The sequence below is a fragment of the Muscardinus avellanarius genome, assembly GCF_963383645.1.
Source record: "Muscardinus avellanarius genome assembly, chromosome: 15".
Classification (NCBI taxonomy): Eukaryota; Metazoa; Chordata; class Mammalia; order Rodentia; family Gliridae; genus Muscardinus; species Muscardinus avellanarius.
Genome location: NC_137801.1, coordinates 85,393,682 through 85,413,450, shown reverse-complemented (window position 1 = coordinate 85,413,450; position 19,769 = coordinate 85,393,682). Strand labels below are relative to the sequence as shown.

The 19,769-nt window shown below is 53.1% G+C and overlaps 1 protein-coding gene across 1 annotated transcript in view; it reads right to left on the bottom strand.

Annotated features, from left to right (window-relative positions):
* Positions 1 to 1,187: 1,187 nt before the first annotated feature.
* ELMOD3 (ELMO domain containing 3) overlaps positions 1,188 to 19,769 on the bottom strand; it is a gene marked incomplete at both ends in the record, with an annotated part of 21,276 nt that continues 2,694 nt past the window's right edge. The window contains 10 exons of the mRNA XM_080711426.1: positions 1,188 to 1,390; positions 2,782 to 2,909; positions 3,117 to 3,193; positions 8,277 to 8,407; positions 9,992 to 10,114; positions 10,314 to 10,437; positions 12,338 to 12,429; positions 13,823 to 13,891; positions 17,256 to 17,325; positions 17,888 to 17,965. Coding sequence (XP_080567552.1) covers positions 1,188 to 1,390; positions 2,782 to 2,909; positions 3,117 to 3,193; positions 8,277 to 8,407; positions 9,992 to 10,114; positions 10,314 to 10,437; positions 12,338 to 12,429; positions 13,823 to 13,891; positions 17,256 to 17,325; positions 17,888 to 17,965 — 1,095 coding nt within the window. The remainder of the gene's footprint in view (positions 1,391 to 2,781; positions 2,910 to 3,116; positions 3,194 to 8,276; positions 8,408 to 9,991; positions 10,115 to 10,313; positions 10,438 to 12,337; positions 12,430 to 13,822; positions 13,892 to 17,255; positions 17,326 to 17,887; positions 17,966 to 19,769) is intronic.

Below are 19,769 nucleotides of genomic sequence, written 5' to 3'. Positions count from 1 at the left end.
TCGAACCTGTGATCTTCCCATCACAGCGTTCCAAATACTGGGTTTACAAGTGTGAGCCGCCAGGCCCTGCTGGGCACTCTGTAATAATCTTTTTCTTTCTTTCTTTCTTTCCCAGTACTGGGGTCTGAACCCAGGGGCGTTCTACTTCCGAGCTGCACCTTCAGCCCAATTTTTTTTCAGAACTGGGGATCAAGCCCAAGGGCATTCTACCTCTGAGTTATACCCCAGCCCCATTTTTATTCTCTATTTTGGAACAGGCTCTTACTAAGTTGTAGAGGGCCTCACAAGTTACTGAGTCTGGCCGTGAACCTGCAATCCTCCTGTCTCGGCCTCCCAAGTAGTGGGATTACAAAAATTTGCCACCATGCCCTGCTAAAATTTTAAAAATTCACGAAGGGCTGGGGTGCAGCTAGTGCATAGAATGCCCCTGGGCTCGATCCCCAGCATGGGGGCACCACGGGCACTGGCCACAGCTTGCAGACCCTGCGGCTTCTTGCCCCTTTTCCGAGGCCCTGCATGCTGTGGGTCCGCTCCCTCCGGGCAGGCCTGGACAGCAGGGTCACAGGGAGGCCTGCAAGATGGCCTGGGAAGAAACCACTGGAGACCCTTACAGTACAACAATTCCTTTATTCTAAAGCTGCTAGTGTGCGTGGGATTCCGCAGGCCCCAGCGCACCAGGCCCCGGCTCGAGGGCCATGTGGAGGGGGCAGCCACGGAGCTGCCCAACCCATGCCCAATTCTAGATCATCAACGACGGAGGAAGGCACGGGGAGGAGGAAGGGCCTACCTTCAATCCCGGAAGCCCAGGCCCCACAGGCCTGTGGCTGGAGGAGAGGGAGGCTTCCTCGCTCCCTGCTGCCCCCTGCTGGCCGCAGCCACCACTGTCCTTCCCCTTAATTCTGATCGCAGGCCCCTGAGAGTTCTGGTTACTTCCACGTGGGAACCCCCTGTGCTGTGGGCACGTGGCATGTCTGGATGGGCGCCCCTGGCCCCTCGCCTGGAGGGCGAGCCCAGCGGGAGCTTGACCAGGCTCCAGAGGCGGGTCTGTGGGGACAGGGCCATAGCGTACCTCCCCAGGTCTCCTGCAGGTGGGCGCTCAGGAGCGTTCCAGCCTCAGGTGAGGCTGGAGTGGGCACGGCTGCCGGGGCACTGACTCCAGGCCTCCTCTGTCAGCCTGCCTCCACCTGTCAGATCAGGCACGCACCCTTGGACGAGGGCGGCTGCAGGTCACACACGCCAGTGAAGGTGAGGTCCTTGGGGCAGGGGGCTGGTGGCCCGGGGCGCGTCTGTACCCCCAACAGCGAGGCCTGTCCCTTTGACACTCGCGCCAGGTACAGCTCCAGGGTCTTGAGCAGCCGCCGTGGGCTCTTCTTGGCCAACACTTCCAAGTCTGGAGCAGAAAGGACTGAGTCAGGGCTTTGGACAGCACCACAGGCAGGGTCTCAGGCCTGCCAGCACTAGCTAGCACCCAGACCCTGGGCTCAGGAGACAGGGTGGGAGGGCCACGGGGGATGGAGAGTCCACCAGAGGACTGAGGATACAGACAGCCACGCAGTGCGGACGCTACCTTGGCCAGGCTGGTCTCAACCTGGAAGAGGCAGTTTAATTGTGGGACCCCAGCTTCTGTGTGTGTGTGTGTGTGTGTGTGTGTGTGTGTGTGTGGTACTGGGGACTGAACCCAAGGGCATCCTACCTCAAAGCTCCACCCACAGCATGACTTTTTATTCCTTATTTTGAAACAGAATCCCACTGAGTTGCAGAGGGCCTCACAAGTAGTTGAGGCTGGCGGTGAACCTGTGGTCCTCCTGTCTCCGCCTCTCAAGTATGCCTCCATGTCTGGCCACGGGTTGCTTTTTTTAAATTTTTTTGCGGTGTGGTACTGGGGATGGAACCCAGAGGCATTCTACCTCTTAGCTTCACCCCCAGCTCTACTTTTTATTCTTTATTTTTGAAACAAAGTCTCACTAAATTGCAGAGGGCCTCATTAAGTAGCTGAGGCTGGGACAAACCTGCAATCCTCCTGTCTCAGCCTCTCAAATACTGGGATCACAAGTGTGCGCCACCACACCCCGCTCACAGGTTGCTTTTGATTCAGAAATCATGACTATCAGAATTACACAGCCAGGGCAGCCGGGCGTGGGGGCGCGCGCTTGTGATCCCCGCATTCGGGAGGCTGAGACAGGAGGACTGCGGTTCGCAGGCAGCCTCAGCTACTGAGTGAGACCTTTTGGAACTCAGCGAGACCCTGTTTTAAAATAAAGAATAAAAAACAGGGGGCCAAGCATAGTGGCGCACGCTTGTAATCCCAGCATTCCGCAGGCTGAGACGGGAAGATCACGGTTCGCAGACAGCCTCAGCTATGTAGTGAGGCCCTTCACAACTCAGTGCGACCCTGTTTCAAAATAAAGAATAGAAGCCGGGCGTGGTGGCGCACGCTTGTGATCCCCGCGTTTGGGAGGCTGAGACCGACCGGAGGATCGCAGTTCGTGGAGAGCTGCAGTTACTTAGGCCCTCTGCAACTCAGTGAGACCCTGTTTCAAAATATAGAATAAAAAATAGGGCTGAGGGTGTAGCTCGGAGGTGGAATGCCTCTGGGTTCCATCCCTAGACCCTCAAAAAAAGAAAAGCAGCATACAGCCAGAGCGGAGGGGAGCAGTAGCAGAGAGGGAGAAGGGGGCTCCAGAGGGTGGGCTGGTGGGGGTTGGCAGAGGGAACCGCTGCCCAGAACGACCCAGCAGCCACCGGGGCCTGGATCTGGGCCTCGCGGGAGAGCGAGCGCACCTTTGAGCACGAAGCCCGAGTCCGAGATGGTCTTCTGCTGGGTCCTCCACACGTGCGCCAGGCGGAGGAAGGTGGCGGCGTAGAAGCTGTTCACCACGGGGATGACCTTTTGCTGCCGATTACACTCCCTACGGGACGAGCGTGCTGACGCTCAGCCGCAGGGGCTGCCAGCTGGGTGTCCTCCTGCGCCCGCTCCGGTCCCCAGAGGAGGCAGCTCAGACCCTCTCCGTCCCCGCAGCCTCGCACCTGGCCAGGCTGGGGAGCTGGTGGGAGACTGGTCCCGGGAGCCCGGGGAAGCCGGCCGAGGAGCCGCAGAGGCTGCGCGGCGGACTCACCTGGAGAGACACTCCTCCCTCAGGGCCTGGATGGCGATGCGGGTGATGTTCACAGACATCAAGCAGAAAGGAAATTGCTAGAACAGAGCGGCCTCGGTCAGCCCGCGTGTTCAGTCCGCCTCCGTCCCAAGGCCGGGCCAGCGCAGGCCCGCGGCAGCTCCCGCACCCCCGTTCCCCCTAACCTTCCACACGTGTGAGGACGCCGCACTCGGGGACCAGGTGCCATCCGAGGCACAGCAACCAGAGCTCTGCCTGCAGTTATTTATTTTTTGGTCCTGGGGATGGAACCCAGGGGCATTCTACCTATAAGCCACACCCCCAGCCCTACTTTTTATTCTTTTTTTTGGAACAGGGTCTCCCTGAGTTGCAGGGAGCCTAAGTAGCTGAGTCTGGCCATGAACCTACAATCATCTTGTCTCAGCCTCCTAAGGACTGGGATTAGTGTGCCACGCAATCGCCGTGACTAGCTTTGCCTGCGGTTATTATTGCTGTTAAATTGTTTTGTGATACTGGGGACTGAACCCACCAGCAGTCTACCTCTGAGATACACCCTCAGCCTTTTAAAAATTAATTAATTAAATTAACTTATTTATTTATTTATGGGTCTGGGGATGGGGCCCAGAAGCATTCGACTTCCGAGCTATACCCCCTGCCCTATTTTTTATTCTTTATTTTGAAACCGGGTCTCACTGAGTTGCGGAGGGCCTCACTAAGTAGCTGAGGCTGTTCTCAAACCACGATCCTTCAGTCTCAGCCTCCCAAATGCTGGGATTACGAGCGTGCGCCACCACGCCCGGCTTTGTTTATTTTTATTTATTTATTTTTTGCAGGTCTGGATATGGAACCCAGAGGCATTCTACCTCCAAGCTACATCCCCTGCCCTATTTCTTATTCTTTATTTTGAGACAGGGTCTCACTGAGTTGCTTAGAGCCTCACTAAGTAGCTGAGGCTGGCTTCGAACCTGCGTGATCCTCCTGTCTCAGCCTCCCAAGCGCAGGGATTACAAGCGTGCGCCACCACGCCTGGCTTCCTATTTCTTATTCTTTATTTTGGAACCAGGTCTCACTAAGGTGCAGAGGGCCTCACGAAGTAGCTGAGGCTGGCTGCAAACCTACAATTTCCCTGTCTCGGCCTCCTGATTACTGGGATTACAAGCGTGCGCCACCACGTCCAGCTTGCACTTTTTATTTTGAAAGTGTCTAGTTAAATTACTGAGGGTGTCGCTAAGTTCCTGAGACTAACCTCAAACCTGCGCTCCTCCTCTCTTGGCATCCTAGGACTGGGGTTGGAGGCTGTGTCACTGCGCCCCGCCTGTCCCCATCTCTCACTTTCCCCAGCTTCTGAAACGCTGCCACTGTCCTGGCACCACGGTGGTGGTCAGCGTGCAGTAACCTTGGCACGGTAGTAACGCCGCGTAGCCAGAGAATGCTCCGACGTGGAGTCAGCAGCCTGCGGCCCTGGCTGTCTGTCGGGGGCAATGTCACGCTGTCACATGTGCAGATGGCTCTTCTCCCAAAGCCCTCCCCTCATGGGCTTGGCAGTGGGCGAGATCTTCCTGCTGTGATCAGACCATCCCCAACCCCTCCCACAGGCCTCCAGCTCTGGGCTGCATGTTTTCAGATGATACTACCCACTTGCAAATTTTCTGTATATTTATAAATATACAAAAATATAAAGCCGGGCTGGGCGTGGTGGCGCATGCTTATAATCCCAGCATTTGGGAGGCTGAGATAGGAGGATTGCAGTTCTTGGCCAGCCTCAGCTACTTAGTGAGGCGTTTTGCAACTCAGTGAGACCCTGTTTCAAAATAAAGAATAAAAATAGAAAGCCGGGCATGGGGCACATGCTTGTAATCCCAGCATTTGGGAGGCTGAGATAGGAGGATTGCAGTTCTTGGACAGCCTCAGCTACTTGGTGAGGCCTTTTGCAACTCAGTGAGACCGTTTCAAAATAAAGAATAAAAATAGAAAGCCAGGCATGGTGTTGCATGCTTGTAATCCCAGCATTTGGGAGGCTGAAACAGAAGGATCTGGGTTTGCAGACAGCCTCAGCTCCCTAGTGAGGTCCTCCGTAACTCAGTGAGACCCTGTTTCAAAATAAAGAATAAAAAATAGGGCTGGGGGTGTAACTCGAAGATAGAATGCCCCTGTGTTTCATCTCTATTACCGCAAAAAAAAAAAAAAAAAAAAAAAAAAAGGCTGGGTATGTAGCTCAGAGGTCAAATGCCCTTGGACTCCATCCAAGTACCACAAAATCAATCAATCAATCAAAAGTTGGGAGTGGTGGCGAGGCCCTGTAATGCCTGTACTTAAGAGACTGAGACTGGAGGATCACAGGTTTGAGACCAGTCTCAGAAACTCAGCAAGGCCCTCAAACAATGTACCGAGACCCTGTTTCAAAAGAAAAAAGCCAGGCGTGGTTGCACACACTTGTAATCCCTGTGCTTGGGAGGCGGAGACAGGAGGATCGCGCAGGTTCAAAGCCAGCCGTGCTGGCTTAAGAGACCCTGTTTCCAAATAAAAATATAAAATAGGTCTGGGAGTGTAGCCCGGGGGTAAAAGATCCCTGGGTTCTATCCCCAGTACCATAATAATAATAATAATAATAATAATAATAATAATAATAATAAGTAAAATAAATAAAAAAGAAAAAGTGATGGGAGCATAGCTCAGAGCTAAAATGACCCTGGATCTCTAGGTTCTCTCTCATCCTCCTGTCCCAAAAGGAACGAAATTAAGAGCTCTGTCTCAAATGCCCACTGACCATACTGCCCGTCACGTCCGGGCAGACCTGGCCGGACTTGGCCTGCTCCTCGCCTGGGCCGGTGCCCCGCGCAGAGGTTTCAAGGCTGCCCGCAGGCGCTCTCCGCGTGCCTTCCGGAACTTTGCACTCGCCTGGCTTCCTTCCCCTCCTGTCTCCTGTCCACTTAAAGCTGGAGTGGGTCAGGCTACACATATCTCCCTGGCAGTCTCACCCCAGTGTCTTGATTTATTTATGTACTTTGTGGCACTGGGGATTGAACCCAGGGGTGTTTTACACGCCCAGACCTATTTTATTTTGAAACAGAATCTTGCTAAGTTGCTAGGGCTGGCTGCGAACCTGCAATCTTCCGGTCTCAGCCTCCCCAGTACTGAGATGACAGGCTTGTGCCACCATGTACGGCTTAAAAACTATACTTAATTTAGCAGCTGGTAAGAGCCATTACCAAAATTTAAGTTGGTGGCTGGGTGTGGTGGCGCACACCTATAATTCCAGTACTTGGGAGGCTGAGGCAGCAGGCTCACGGGTTCGAGGACAGCCTCAACAAGTAGTGAGACTCACAACCTAGCAAGACCCTGTTCCAAAATAAAAATAAAATGGGCTGGGGTTAGCGCAGCAGGAGGATGCCGTTGGGTTCAAGACCCAGTAAACGCACATGCGCACACAGCGGAAGTTGGCTCACTGCACTGAGCTGCTGGGAGCTCTGCTCTGCCCCCGGCCAGGGGACGCTCCCGTGTCCTTACACTCCCCCGGCCTCCTGCCACCCCTGGTCGTGCCAGACACTCCCTCCTGCACCTTTGCCCTACTTCTTCTGCCTGGAATATTCTTCCCCCAGGCATCAGCTCGGCTAATTTCCCACTCAGCTCAAGGCTTGGCCTCCCTCCCACAGAGCTGCTCAGACCCCATAACACGCTATGACCCCTGCTCCCAGGCTCCTCGCCCTCCCTACTTGGCCCTGTTTCTTAGCATTTGCCACTTTGTACTTAGGTATTAAGTATTATTGTCTTAGCCAGGTGCTTTGGTGTGCGCCTGTAATCCCAGTACTTGGGAGGCTGAGACAGGAGGATCACAGGTTTGAGGTTTGAGGCTAGCCTCAGCAATTTAGTAAGACCCTCTGCAATTGAGACCCTCTTTCTTCCTTCCTTTCTTTCTTTCTTTCTTTCTTTCTTTCTTTCTTTCTTTCTTTCTTTTTTCATCTTTCTGCAGTACTGGGAATTGAACCCAGGTATATTCTACCTTTGAGCTAACCGTCAGCAGTATTTTGTTTTATTTATTTAATTATTTATTTATTTTTGCGGGCCTGGTGATGGAACCCAGGGGCATTTGACCTCTGAGCTACACTCCTGCCCTATTTTTTATCTTTATTTTGAAACAGGGTCTCACTGAGTTGCAGAGGCCCTCACTAAGTAGCTGAGGCTGTTCGTGAACCGTGATCTTCTGGTCTCAGGCTCCGGAATGCTGGGATTACACGCGTGCGCCCCCACGCCCGGCTTGTTTTTTTATATTTTGAAACAAGGTCTCACTAAATTGCAAAGGGCCTCATGTTGCTGAGGCTGGCTCCGAACCTGAAATCCTCCTATCTCAGTCTCTCACCTACTGGGATTACAAACATGTGCGACCACACCTGGCTTGTGAGATCATGTTTCAAAATATGAAAATAAAACAGGGCTGGGGGTATAGCTCAGAAGTAGAATGCCCCTGGGTTTAATCCCTAGTACCACACACAAAAATAAATAAATAAATAAACAAACAAATAAATACAGGGCTGGGGGTGTAGTTTGAAGTCAGGATGCTCTGGGTAGATCCCCAGTGCCCTCTCTCCCCAAAAGGACTACCGCCTCATCTCTGCTGGAAGGAACTGAGTCTGTTCTACCAGCCAGGAGCTGGACGAGCCTTCGCTCAGAGCGAATGAGTCCAGGCCCCGTCTGGGCTGGACGAAGGGAAGCAAGCGGGGCGAATCTGTTTACTAAAAGGGGGGACTGTCCCCTTTTCCTACTTGGGGAACCCTCAGACCCACCCCAGGAGGCAGGTCTGGATGAGGCAGGGCTGCTGAAGCCTGCTCTGGCCTGGCAGGAGTCCAGGGAAGCGGAAGGGTGGCGCTCTCCCTCCAGGCCGCGGTGCGGGAGGGTCTTCTCCAGGGGGGCAGAGGCTGAGCCTCCCGTGAGCCTGCGCGCTTGGGTATTCTCCCTCTAACGTCCCAGCCAGCCAGCGAGAGTCTCCGTGACCCCCACGCCGCACAAGAGGAAACAAGCTCTAAGTTGCCAAGTCACAGGCTCAGGCCCACGGCTGAGCGGTGGAGGTGCTCAGACTCCCTCGCGGGTCAGACAGGCGGATCGAGGGCCGCCTCCATCCCGAGCCCTCCTGCTCGGTCCGCGCTTGGCTTCCCACCGGAGCCCCACCTGGATGTGGTGCTGAGACAGACGGAAGATCTCCTGGGCCAGCAGCAAGGTCTTGGAGTCCATCACCAGGTACAGCAGGTGCAGCAGGGCCAGGAAGCCGGCCCCTCTCAGGTCTGTGGCGGGGTTGGCACCTGCGGCAGAAGCCGGGAGCAATGGGCACGGTGCCCAGAAGCTCCTGGGCTGCTCCCTCCTGCTGCAGGGAATTGGTGTGGGAGGCTGCCTGGACACTGGACTCGGGATCTAACTCAGGGGCATTTTACTTTTTTGTCCTGGGGGTAAAACACAGTGCATTCTACCTCCGAGCTACACCCCCATCCCTACTTTTTATTTTTTTTAATTTTTGGTGGTGGTACTGGGAGTAGAACCCAGGGGCCTTCTACCTCCGGGCTATACTCCCAGACCTATTTTATATTTTATTTGGAAACAGGGTCTCACTAAGTTGCTGAGAGCCTCACTAAGTAGCTGAGGCTGGCTTCGAACCTGTGCGATCCTCCTGTCTCAGCCTCCCAAGCGTGGGGATTACAAGTGTGCGCCACCACGTCCAGCCGTTATTTTTTTTAAATTATTTTTGCAGTACTGAGGATGAAACCCAGGGGCATTCTACCTCCAAGTTACACCCCCAGTCCTATTTTTTTTTTTTTTTTTTGCGGGTTTGTGAATGGAACCCAGGGGCATTCGACCTCTGAGCTCCACCTCCTGTACTATTTTTTATTCTTTATTTTGAAACAGGGTCTCACTAAGTTGCGGAGGGTCTCACTAAATGGCTGAGGCTGTCTGCGAACCGCGATCCTCCAGTCTCAGCCTTCCGAATGCTGGGGTTACAAGTGTGCGCAACCACGCCTGGCTCTCCCAACCCTATTTTTAATTCTTTATTTTGAAACAGGTCTCACTGAGTTGCAAAGGGCCCCACTAAGTAGCTGAAGCTGTCCGCAAACTGCGATCTTCCTGTCTCAGCCTCCCAAATGCTGGGATTATAAGCATGAGTCACCATGACTGGCTTATTTTTATTTTGAAACAGTGTCTCACTAGGTTGATGAGAGCCTCACTACTTGCTGAGGATGGCCTTGAACCTGCAATCTTTCATCTCAGCCTCCCAAGTACTGGGATTACAAGTGTGTACCACCACGCCTGGCTTCCCAACCCTTTTTATTTATTTATTTATTTATTTATTTTTGTGGTACTGGGGTTCCTGGAAGCCCTTCTACCTCCGGGCTACACTCCCAGACCTATTTTTACATTTTTATTTGGAAACAGGGTCTCCTAAGCCAGCACACGCGGCTGGCTTCGAGCCTGCGCGACCCTCCTGTCTCTGCCTCCCAAGCGCAGGGATTACAAGCGTGTGCCACCACGCCCGGCTTTATTGTTTATTTTTGAGACAAGGTCTTGATAAGTTATCAAATCTGGCCTGGAACCTTTAATCCTCCTGTCTCAGCCTCCTGCCTCAGCCTCCCAAGTCCTGTGATGACTTGGCCGGAGTCACCATCCTGCAGCTGCCTGCGGGCACGGTGACCTCTCCCCTCATTACAGCCCTTGCCGCTCCTTCCTGTCACCCCACAGAGGGGGGTGCTGCTCTTTGGCCTTTGGGCCTTCGCACCTGTGCCCTCCTGGACCGCTCCTAGTGCGCCCCGCCTCAAGGTCCTGGACAACGGACCTGACCTTTCACCCACATCCTGGCCCCAGGGGCAGAAAAGGAAAACATGGCCTCTCCCTCTTACCCTGAAAGCCCAGGTCCTCCCAGTGCTCTCCGTGGAGGGCGCAGTCGAACCTGGAGCCGGTCAGCTTCTTGTAGATGGTCTGCAGGACTCGGCCATGCACCGGGTCTTGGCTGTCCAGGCCACCTGCCCAAACACACCACACTCAGCGGGTGGCCCCACCCGGGGAGGACTGGGCGCCCCTCGGAGGACGGGAGGGCTGGCTGTGCCCAGCTCCCATTCCCACCCACCAAGTTGGCAGGCGCGGGAGCCTGGCTTCGCCTCAGCCTTGGGGAGATGGGGGGGACGGGGACAGAACCCCGCCGCGGGTGCCCCGCGCACTCACACTGCGCAATGGTCAGGACCAGGTCCCGTTCTTCCCGAAGGCCCTGATGGAGCTTTGGAGGCCCGAAGAGGCAGTGCCGGAGGGCGGCCAGACCGGTCCTCCGGATGGTTGGCTGGATCCTCTCCTGGGAGGAGGTGCAGGTAGTGGGCGGGGGGCTGGTCACCTGCCTGAACTGACCATCAGCTTCAGGCCAGTGAGCCCCCTGAGCGGGGGCAGGAGCTGCTTTGCAGCTGCCTCCTTCTCCCGGGACCCACCCAAGAAGGAGGAAGAGCCGGCCCCAGACACTGGCGCAGCCAGCCAGGCCTGCATTGGCTGTCATGATTAGGTACCCCCCACCCACCGACGCTGCAGGTGCCCAGCACCCTCCAGATAGCCAGACAAAAGCCAGGCCGGAGCGGGCATGGCGGTGCACACCTGTATTCCCAGTACTTGGGAGGCTGAGACAGGAGGACTGCAGGTTCGAGGACAGCCTCAGCAAGTAGTGAGACTTACCAACCTAGCAAGACCCTGTTTCAAAATAAAAATAAAATGGGGCTGGGGTGTAGCTTGGAGATAAAATGTCCCTGGGTTAAATCCCCAGTATCACCACCAAAAAAAAAAAAAAACAACAAAAACAAAAACAAAAAAAGCCAGGCCAGGATTCCCAGCTGGGCTGCCTCTAACTTTTTCTTTAAATTTTTTATTTGGGGCCGGGTGTGGTGGCGCACGCTTGTAATCCCTGTGCTTGGGAGGCTGAGACCGGAGGATCGCACAGGTTCGAAGCCAGGCTCTGCTACTTAGTGAGGCTCTCAGCAGCTTAGTGAGACCCTGTTTCCAAGTAAACTATAAAATAGGTCTGCGAGTATGGCCTGGAGGTAGAAAGCCTCTGGGTTCCACCCCTAGTACCACAAAAAAAAAAAAAAAAAAAATTAATTTGGTACTGGGAATTGATCCCAGGGGCCACTATCTCTGAGCTACATCCCAACTTTATTAATTGGCACTGGAGGTTAAACTGAGGGCCATTCTACGTCTGAGCTCTATCCCCCAGTCACTTTTATTTTTGTATTCTGAAGCACGGTCTTGAGACACTGCAGAGGGTCTCACTAAACTGCTGAGGCTGTCCTCAGACCTGCCGTGCTCTTGTCCCAGCCTGTGCGGGCGCCGCGCCGGGCCTGTCCCCGGGCCTCTCCCCATCTTTCGTCGATGTTTGGTCCCTGGCTCCTCTCGGGATCCAGCTGTGACGGCTCAGCTCCTAGGCAGCTGGCTTGCTTTTTGCTTTTTATTTTTTGTACTGGAGATTGAATCAAAGACAGCTACTACCTTTTTTTGTGTGTGGTGGTACTGGGGTTCCTGGAAGCCCTTCTACCTCCGGGCTACACTCCCAGACCCATTTTATATTTTTATTTGGAAATAGGGTCTCCTAAGCCAGCGAGGCTGGCTTCGAACCTGCGCGATCCTCCTGTCTCCGCCTTCCAAGCACGGGGATGACAAGTGTGCGCCACCACGCCCGGCTTTTTTTTTCTTTCTTTTTTTTGCAGTACTAGGGATGGAACCCAGGGGCATTCTACCTCTGGGCTACACCCCATCCCTATTTTTTATTTTTTAATTGGAAACAGGGTCTCACTGAGTTTCTAAGGGTCTCACTAAGTAGCTGAGGCTGTCTGTGAACCCAGATCCTCCTGTCTCAACCTCCCGAATGGTATTAGGTTATGGTTAGGGCCTCACTAAGTAGCTGAGGCTGTCTGCAAACCGCCATCTTCCTGTCTCAGCCTCCCGAATGCTGGGATCACAGCGTGCCCACTACGCCCGGCTGGATGGAATCCTTCCTTGAGACGGTTTGTTTATGGGGATTGAACCCATGGGCATTCTATCTCCAAGCTACACCTCAACCCTTTTTACTTTTTGTTTTTGAAACAGGGTCTTGCTAGGTTGCGGAGAGTCTTGGCAGGCTGCTGAGGCTGGCTCTGCACCTGCGATCCTCCTGTCTCAGCCTCCCACGTACTGAAATGACAGGCGTGGCCACTGCCCAGCTCCTCTGGCCTTACCTTGAAGGAGGAGAGGTCCGCAGTCCTGAAATGCTGCAGGGCCTCGCTGAAGGAGATGAGCTGTCCAGACTGGCTCGAGCTGGCTCGGTTCCCTGTGGCAAAAGGGAAGACATTTGAGGATTTTTGTTGTTGTTGTTCGGTGGTACTGGGGTTCCTGGAAGCCCTTCTACCTCCGGGCTACACTCCCAGACCTATTTTATATTTTATTTGGAAATAGGGTCTCCTAAGCCAGCGAGGCTGGCTTCGAACCTGCGTGATTCTCCTGTCCCCACCTCCCAAGCGCGGGGATTACAAGCCTGTGCCACCACGCCTGGCTGTTGTTGGTACGGGGATAGACCCCATGGGCATTCCACCTCCAAGGTAACCCCCAGCCCTATTTTTTAATCTTGTTTTTTTTGGTGATACCGGGGGTGGAACCCAGGGGCTTTCTACCTCCAGGCTATATTCTCAGACCTATTTTCTATTTTATTTTATTTTATTGTGGGTCTGGGGGCATTCTACCTTCGAGCTACACCCCCAGCCCTATTTTTTTATTCTTTATTTTGAAACTGGGTCTCACTGAGTTGTAGAGGGCCTCACTAAGTAGCTGAGGCTGGCTGCGAACCGCGATCCTCCGGTCTCAGCCTCCCGAATGCTGGGATCACATATGTGCACCATGCCCGGCTTTATTTTTAATTTTGAAACACAGTCTTGCTAAGTTGCTGAGGTTGGCCTCGAATCTGTGATCCTCTTGTCTTAGCCTCCCAAGTACTGGGATCACAAGCATGCGCCACTGCATCTGGCTTGCCAGCTGACTCCCTTTGGACTCGGCTGCTGAGAATCTTCCTAGCTGGCCTCTGCGAGAGCAGGGGATAGGCCTGCCCGGCAAGGACTCCCTCATCCCACTCAGCTTAGGGAGCTGGTTGCTGCCTAAGTAGGTGGCCACGGGGAGCATGCTACTTTGATTCTAGGGCCCCTTCTCACGCCGATGGAGGGCTCTCCTCCCTGTCCTTTGTTATAGCCTATAGGGAATGAACTTTAAACAGCAACACAGCCAGGCGTACTGCCACCTCTAATCCCAGTGCTTAGGAGGCTGAGACAGGAGGGCTGCAGGTTTGAGGCCAGCCTCAGCAACTTAGAGAGATGTCCAGCAACTTAGACCCTGCTTCAAAATAAAATAAAATAAAATAGGAGCACGGCTCAAAATCAGCGTAACGCAGGGCGTGGTGATGCACGTTTGTAATCTCAGTACTTGGGAGGCTGACATAGGAGGTCGCAGGTCCATAGCCAGCCTCAGCTACTGGGTGAGGCCCTCTGCAACTCAGCTAGACTCTGCTTCAAAATAAATTAAAGTAAAAGGGAATGTAACTCAAAAGTAGCATACCCCTGGGTTTAACTCTAGTATCCCTTTAAAAAGTGTGCTTGTGTGTGTGTGTGTGTGTATGTGTGTGTGCGTGTGTGTGTGTGTGTGTGTGTGTGTGTGTGTGTGCGTGCGTGTGTACTCACCCAAGTCTGCCTGGACGCCGTCCACAGCTTCCCATTCCTCTTGGGCTTTCAGCACCTCTGCGCTCACAACTGCCAAGGGGAGGAGGAGCGCCCCTGAGACGAGGCCTTGGCCGCCAGCCCCAGGCCTGCGGACCCCTCCCTGCCCGCTCCATGGGGGGCCGGGAGCTGACGTCACCTCCTGCTTTTCCAAACCCTCTTTAACCCAGTCACTCTTAAGACAGTACCTATACTCTAGGTCCTTTTTATTGGGGGGGGGTGATACTAAGGTTTGAACCCAGAGGCATAATTAATTTATATGTGGAACCCAGGGGCTTTTCTACCTCTGGGCTATACTCCCAGACCTATTTTATACTTTATTTGGAAACAGGGTCTCACTAAGTTGCTGAGGGCCTCACTAAGTAGCTGAGGCTGGCTTCGAACCCGTGTGTTGCTCCTGTCTCAGCCTCCCAAGCACGGGGATTACAAGTGTGCGCCACCACGCCTGGCTTATTTTATTTTTTAATTAATTAGTTTAGTTTTTGGTACTGGGGATTGAACCCAGGAGCAGTCTACCTCTAAGCTACACCCTCAGCCCTTTTTATTTTTTTAAAGTTGAAACATGATCTTGTTAAATTGCTGAGGCTGTTCTCGAACCTGTGATCCTCTTGTCTCAGCCTCCCAAGTACTAAGATTACAGGTGTGACTAGGTGCCACCACACCTGGCTTATTTTTTAATTTTGAAATGGGATTTCACTAGGTTGGTAAAGGCCTTGCTAACTTGCATAAGCTGGTCTTGAACCTGGGATCTTCCTATCTCAGCCTCCCAAGTACTAGGATTAGAGGCATACACCACTGAGCCTAGTTACTAGCTTCATTCATTCATTCATTCATTCATTCATTTTTGTATTGGAAATTGAACCAAGGGGCATTCTACCTCTGAGCTATACCCCGAGCCCTATTTTGCGGTACTTAGGATGGAACCTGGGGGCATTCTAGCACCAAGCTACACCTCTAGCCCTATTTTTTTCTTTCTTTATTTTGAAACAGGGTCTCACTGAGTTGCCAAGGGCCTCACTAAGTAGCTGAGGCTGTCCTTGAACTGTGATCCTCCTGTCTCAGCCTCCTGAATGCTGGGATCATAAGCGTGCGCCACCACGCCCGGCTCTTAATTTTTATTTTGAAGCAGGGTCTCGCTAGGTGGATGAGCGTCTCACTACTTGCTGAGGCTGTTCTCGAACTTGTGATTCTCCAGGCTCAGGCTCCCAAGTACTGAGATTCCAGGCGTGCGCCACCACACCCGCTGTGGGAGCTGTATTTCTTTGGTAAATTCCTGAGCCATCTGTAACTCCTCAGGGGAGCGCTGTGAGGATGAGGCAACCCTCCAGTCTCTTGGGAGAGCGCGCAGCCCAGGCAGGGCTTCCACGAAGGCTCAGAGTCTGTGAGCTCGAGGCCTCCAAACTAGAAAACTTCAAAAGAATATTTGAAGCCAGGCGTGGTGGTGCACACTTGTAATCCCAGCACTGGGGACACTGAGGCAGGAGGATCGTGGTTCGCAGACAGCCTCAGCTACTTAGTGAGGCCCTCTGCAACTCAGTGAGACCCTGTTTCAGAATAAAGAATAAAAAACAGGGCTGGGGGTGTGGCTGGGAGGTAGAATGCCCCTGAATTCCATCTCCAGTACCACACACACACAAAAAAAAACCCCGTAAAATAACATAAAATTAAAAGGGCTGGGGGTAGCTCAGCACCAAAATACAAAACAGAAACAAATAATCCAGGGTATTTGACCTTGGATCCTCGGAAGCAAGCTGCCTCCAACAGGCTGGACCATGGGGCGCCCACAGGGTGAAGAGCGTGGCCTCCACAGGGAGAGCTTATCAAGAGGCCGAAGTGCCCGCCTTTACCCCTCACCTCCATTTACCCTTTCGACATCTGCAAAAGATAGCCTGCCCTTTCACCCAGTCCCCCCTCACCCACAAACCACTGCGGCCAAGTCTGGAAGCCAGGAGCAGGCGCCCTGGCACGTGGGCGTGAGAACTGAGCGCGTATTCAGCACAGAGACCCTCGTCTCCACTGCTGCCCAGCCTGCGCCCAGCGCCCAGGCGCGCAGGAGCTCCACCCCGTCCTCTTGGGGCCCGGCAGCCTCCCCCAAGATGATTCTGACATGATGACCATTTTCCCTGGACCAAGAGAAGAGTGCGAGGGCAAAGGACAAGTGTATAGTGTATAGCTGGTGAACGCAGCCTGCGTTTATAACTTTTCCTTTTTAATTTACTGCCTCCTTCAGTTCGCCTGTCTTCCTCCCATCTATTCCTAGCTGCACAGCAGTGCTTAGTCAGCCTGTTACCTTAAATCAGGCAAGAGCAAGCTGAAACAAAAGATAATTGTTGACTATGATTAAGAATATCTGGCACGGCCTGGTGTGGTGGTGCCCGCCAGTGACCTCCAGCCCTGGGAGGCGGAGCAGGGGGATCCCAGGCTCCAGGGCAGCCTTGGCAATGGAGCCGGGACTCTAGCAACCTAGTGAGATCCTGTTTCCAAATCAAAAATGAAAAGGCCTGCGGTTGTAGGGAGGAGGTTGAATGCTTCTGGGTTCAAACCCCAATACCACCAAAATCCCCAAACCAAAGCAAAATAAAAAAAGGTAAGTACTACAGAAAATAAGATAAATAAAAATAAAAAGAGCTGGGATGTAGCTTGGTGGTAGAATGCCTATGGGTTTAATTCCCAGTACAAAAAAAACTATATATATAGGGCACAAAAATGTGCTGTATCTGGGTTTGATGGCACACACCTTTAATCCCAGTGTTTGGGAGGCTGAGACAGGAAGATTGCAGGTTCCTGGCCAGCCTCAGCAACTTAATAAGGGCCTCAAATAAAAAATAAAATAGGAGCCGCGCGTGGTGGCGCACGCTTGTAATCCCAGCATTCGGGAGGCTGAGACCGGAGGATCGTGGTTCGCGGACAGCCTCAGCTACTTAGTGAGGCCCTCTGCAACTCAGTGAGACCCAGTTTCAAAATAAAGAGAATAAAAAATAGGGCAGGGGCTGTAGCTCGGAGGTAAAATGCCCTTGGGTTCCATCCCCAGACCCACCAAAAAAAATAAAAAATAGTGCTGGAGGTGTAGCTCAGAGGTTCAAGCCTGGCTCCAATCCCCAGTACCAGTTTGTATTCTAATATAAAACCTTTTGGCACTGGCCATGGTGGTACACATCTGTAATCTCGGTACTTGGGGAGGCAGAGACAGGAGGATCACAGGTTCAAGGCAATTTAGTGGGACGCTCAGTAACCTAGCAAGACCCTGTCTTAAAACAAAAAGTGAAAAAGGTTGGGACTGTAGCTCGAGGAAAGAATTCTTGAATGGGGAAGGAATCCTGGGGTCCAGTCCCCGGTGCCGCACACAGGAGGGCCCTGGAAGGCCTGGCGCGGCCCAGCAGGGCCCCGCGGGTCTCACCACCGGCTTCCCGTCCGTCAGCGTCTGCTGTCAGGGCCCGCAGGATGCGGTGGTTCTTCAACTCGGAGATCTGGAGAGGAGCTGGGCTTTAGAGCAGGTGGGATCACACCCCTCCTGGACAGTATTGCCCACCTACTCCTGAAGAACCTAGAAACCTGAGGCCAGAGGCTGGGCTTAGCGCTGATGGGTGGACTGGACTTGCTTTTGTTTGGCGGCTGTGCACTGAACCCAAGGCCTCGTACGTGGGAAACAGGCGCTTTGCCACCGCGCTCCCCCCGCCCTGAAGTCCACCTCAATGACACACCTGGAGGACTTCAGGTCTAATGCGGAAGGTGGGCCCGTGGGGAGCCAGTGCGCTGGCCGGGAGTGCTGAACACGCGACACTCACGCAGCCCACTTGAGCCTGCGCCTGCGCGCCCCCACTGCATCCTACCTGGCTTCCTTAGGGCACCTATCACATTAGATAAAGACGGGATGTTTGGGCCCCACAGCCCCTCCCCCAGTGTGACAGTGCCTGTGGGTCGGGCCTATGCCATCCCTGAGGCTCTGTGCACAGCACAGAGCCTGGCACCACCCGGAGGCACGTAGCAAGGGCTTGTATGGCGGGGGGCACTGAGGCATGGTGTGCGTACCGGAACTCCTCTGAAAGCCACAAGAGCACTGATGTCCTGGTCGCCCAAGGGAAGACGCCGGGGGGACACTCTCTCGACCTGTAAGACAGACCAGCGTCGATCCCTCAGGTACAGTAAGGATCCCCGAGAGACGGCAGTTTATTTTTTTATTTTTTATTTTTTTTTGGTGGTACTGGGGGTGGAACCCAGAGGCTTTCTACCTCCGGGCTATACTCCCAGACCCATTTTATATTTTATTTGGAAACAGGGTCTCACTAAGTTGCAGAGAGCCTCACTAAGTAGCTGAGGCTGGCTTCGAACCTGCGCAATCCTCCTGTCTCCGCCTCCCAAGCGCGGGGATGACAAGCGTGCGCCACCACACCTGGCATGAGACTGAGACGGCAGTTCAAATGTGGTGCCTTCATGGGCATGGTTCTGTGTGCTGGTAATGCCAGTACTCGGAGGCTGAGACAGGAGGACTGCAGGCTTGAGGACAACCTCAGCAATGTAGTGAGACTCTCATAAATCTAGCCAGATCCTGTTTCAAAAAAGAAAAATACAGCCGGGCGTGATGGCGCACACCTGTAATCCCAGCATTTGGGAGGCAGAGACCAGAGATCGCGGTTCGTGGACAGCCTCAGCTACTTAGTGAGGCCTTCGCAACTCAGTGAGACTGTTTCAAAAAAATATAAGCCAGGCGTGATGGCACACGCTTGTAATCCCCGCGCTTGGGAGGCTGAGACAGGAGGATCACACAGGTTTGAAGCCAGACTCAGCTACTTAGTGAGGCTCTTAGAAACTTAGTGAGATCCTGTTTCCAAATAAAATATAAAATAGGTCTGGGAGTATAGCCCGGAGGTAGAAAGCCTTTGGGTTCCACCCCCCCCAAATATATATATATAATAAAAAATAGGACCGGGGGTGTAGCTCGGAGGTAGAATGCCCTTGGGTCCTATCCCTAGTATCACAATAAATAAATAAAAATAAAATAGGGCTGGGTATAGTTTGGAGGCTTCAATCCCCAGTACCACACAAAACAGGTGTCTTTCCCCAGAATCACATATGGATGAACTCTAGAGAAATACAAAAAGAAACATGAATCATTCTTTTTTCGTCGTGGTACTAGGGACTGAACTCCGGGGCATTCTAATTCTGAGCTACATCCCCAGACGTTTGGATTCTGAAAAGGGCCTTCACTAAGTTAGCGTTCGCTGGCCTCGAACCTGCAGTCTCCTATCTGCCTCCCAAGTACTGAGGATTACAGGTGTGGTTTCAATCCTTTGTTTTTTTTGCTGTGCCAGTGATGAAATCCAGAACCTCGTCTCTGCCAGGTAAGCGCTCTGCTACTGAGCTAAACCCTGGGCCTTCTTGTTCCTTTTTTTTTTTTAATGTATTGAACAGGGTCTCCCTAGGTTGTGAGAGTCTCACTGCATTGCTGAGGCTGTCCTTGAACCTGTGATCTACCTATCTCAGCCTCCCACATACTGGGATTATAGGTGTGCGCCAGCATGCCCAGCTTTCATGTTGATTTATGTCCAGGAGGCAAGAATGGCGGCCCAGACCCAGCACAGCTGACCGGAGGCCTTTATAACTGAGCTCCCTGGGCCTACACGCTATTATTCCCCACTGCAACCCAGTGAACACTCTTTAGTTCCCCTCCTTCCCTCCAGCCCTGGTTCATGTGGTTGTCCTCAGTATACGCCTCTCTATCTCCAAGCTTCACCCCCAGCCCAATTTTATTTATTTGGAAACAGGGTCTCACTAGGTTGATAAGAGTCTCACTACTTGCTGAGGCTGTCCTGGAACCTGCGATCCTCCTGTCTCAGCCTCCCAAGTATTGGGATTACAGGCCCGTGCCACCACGCCCAGCTCCAGTTTTATTTTTCATTTTGAAACAGGGTAT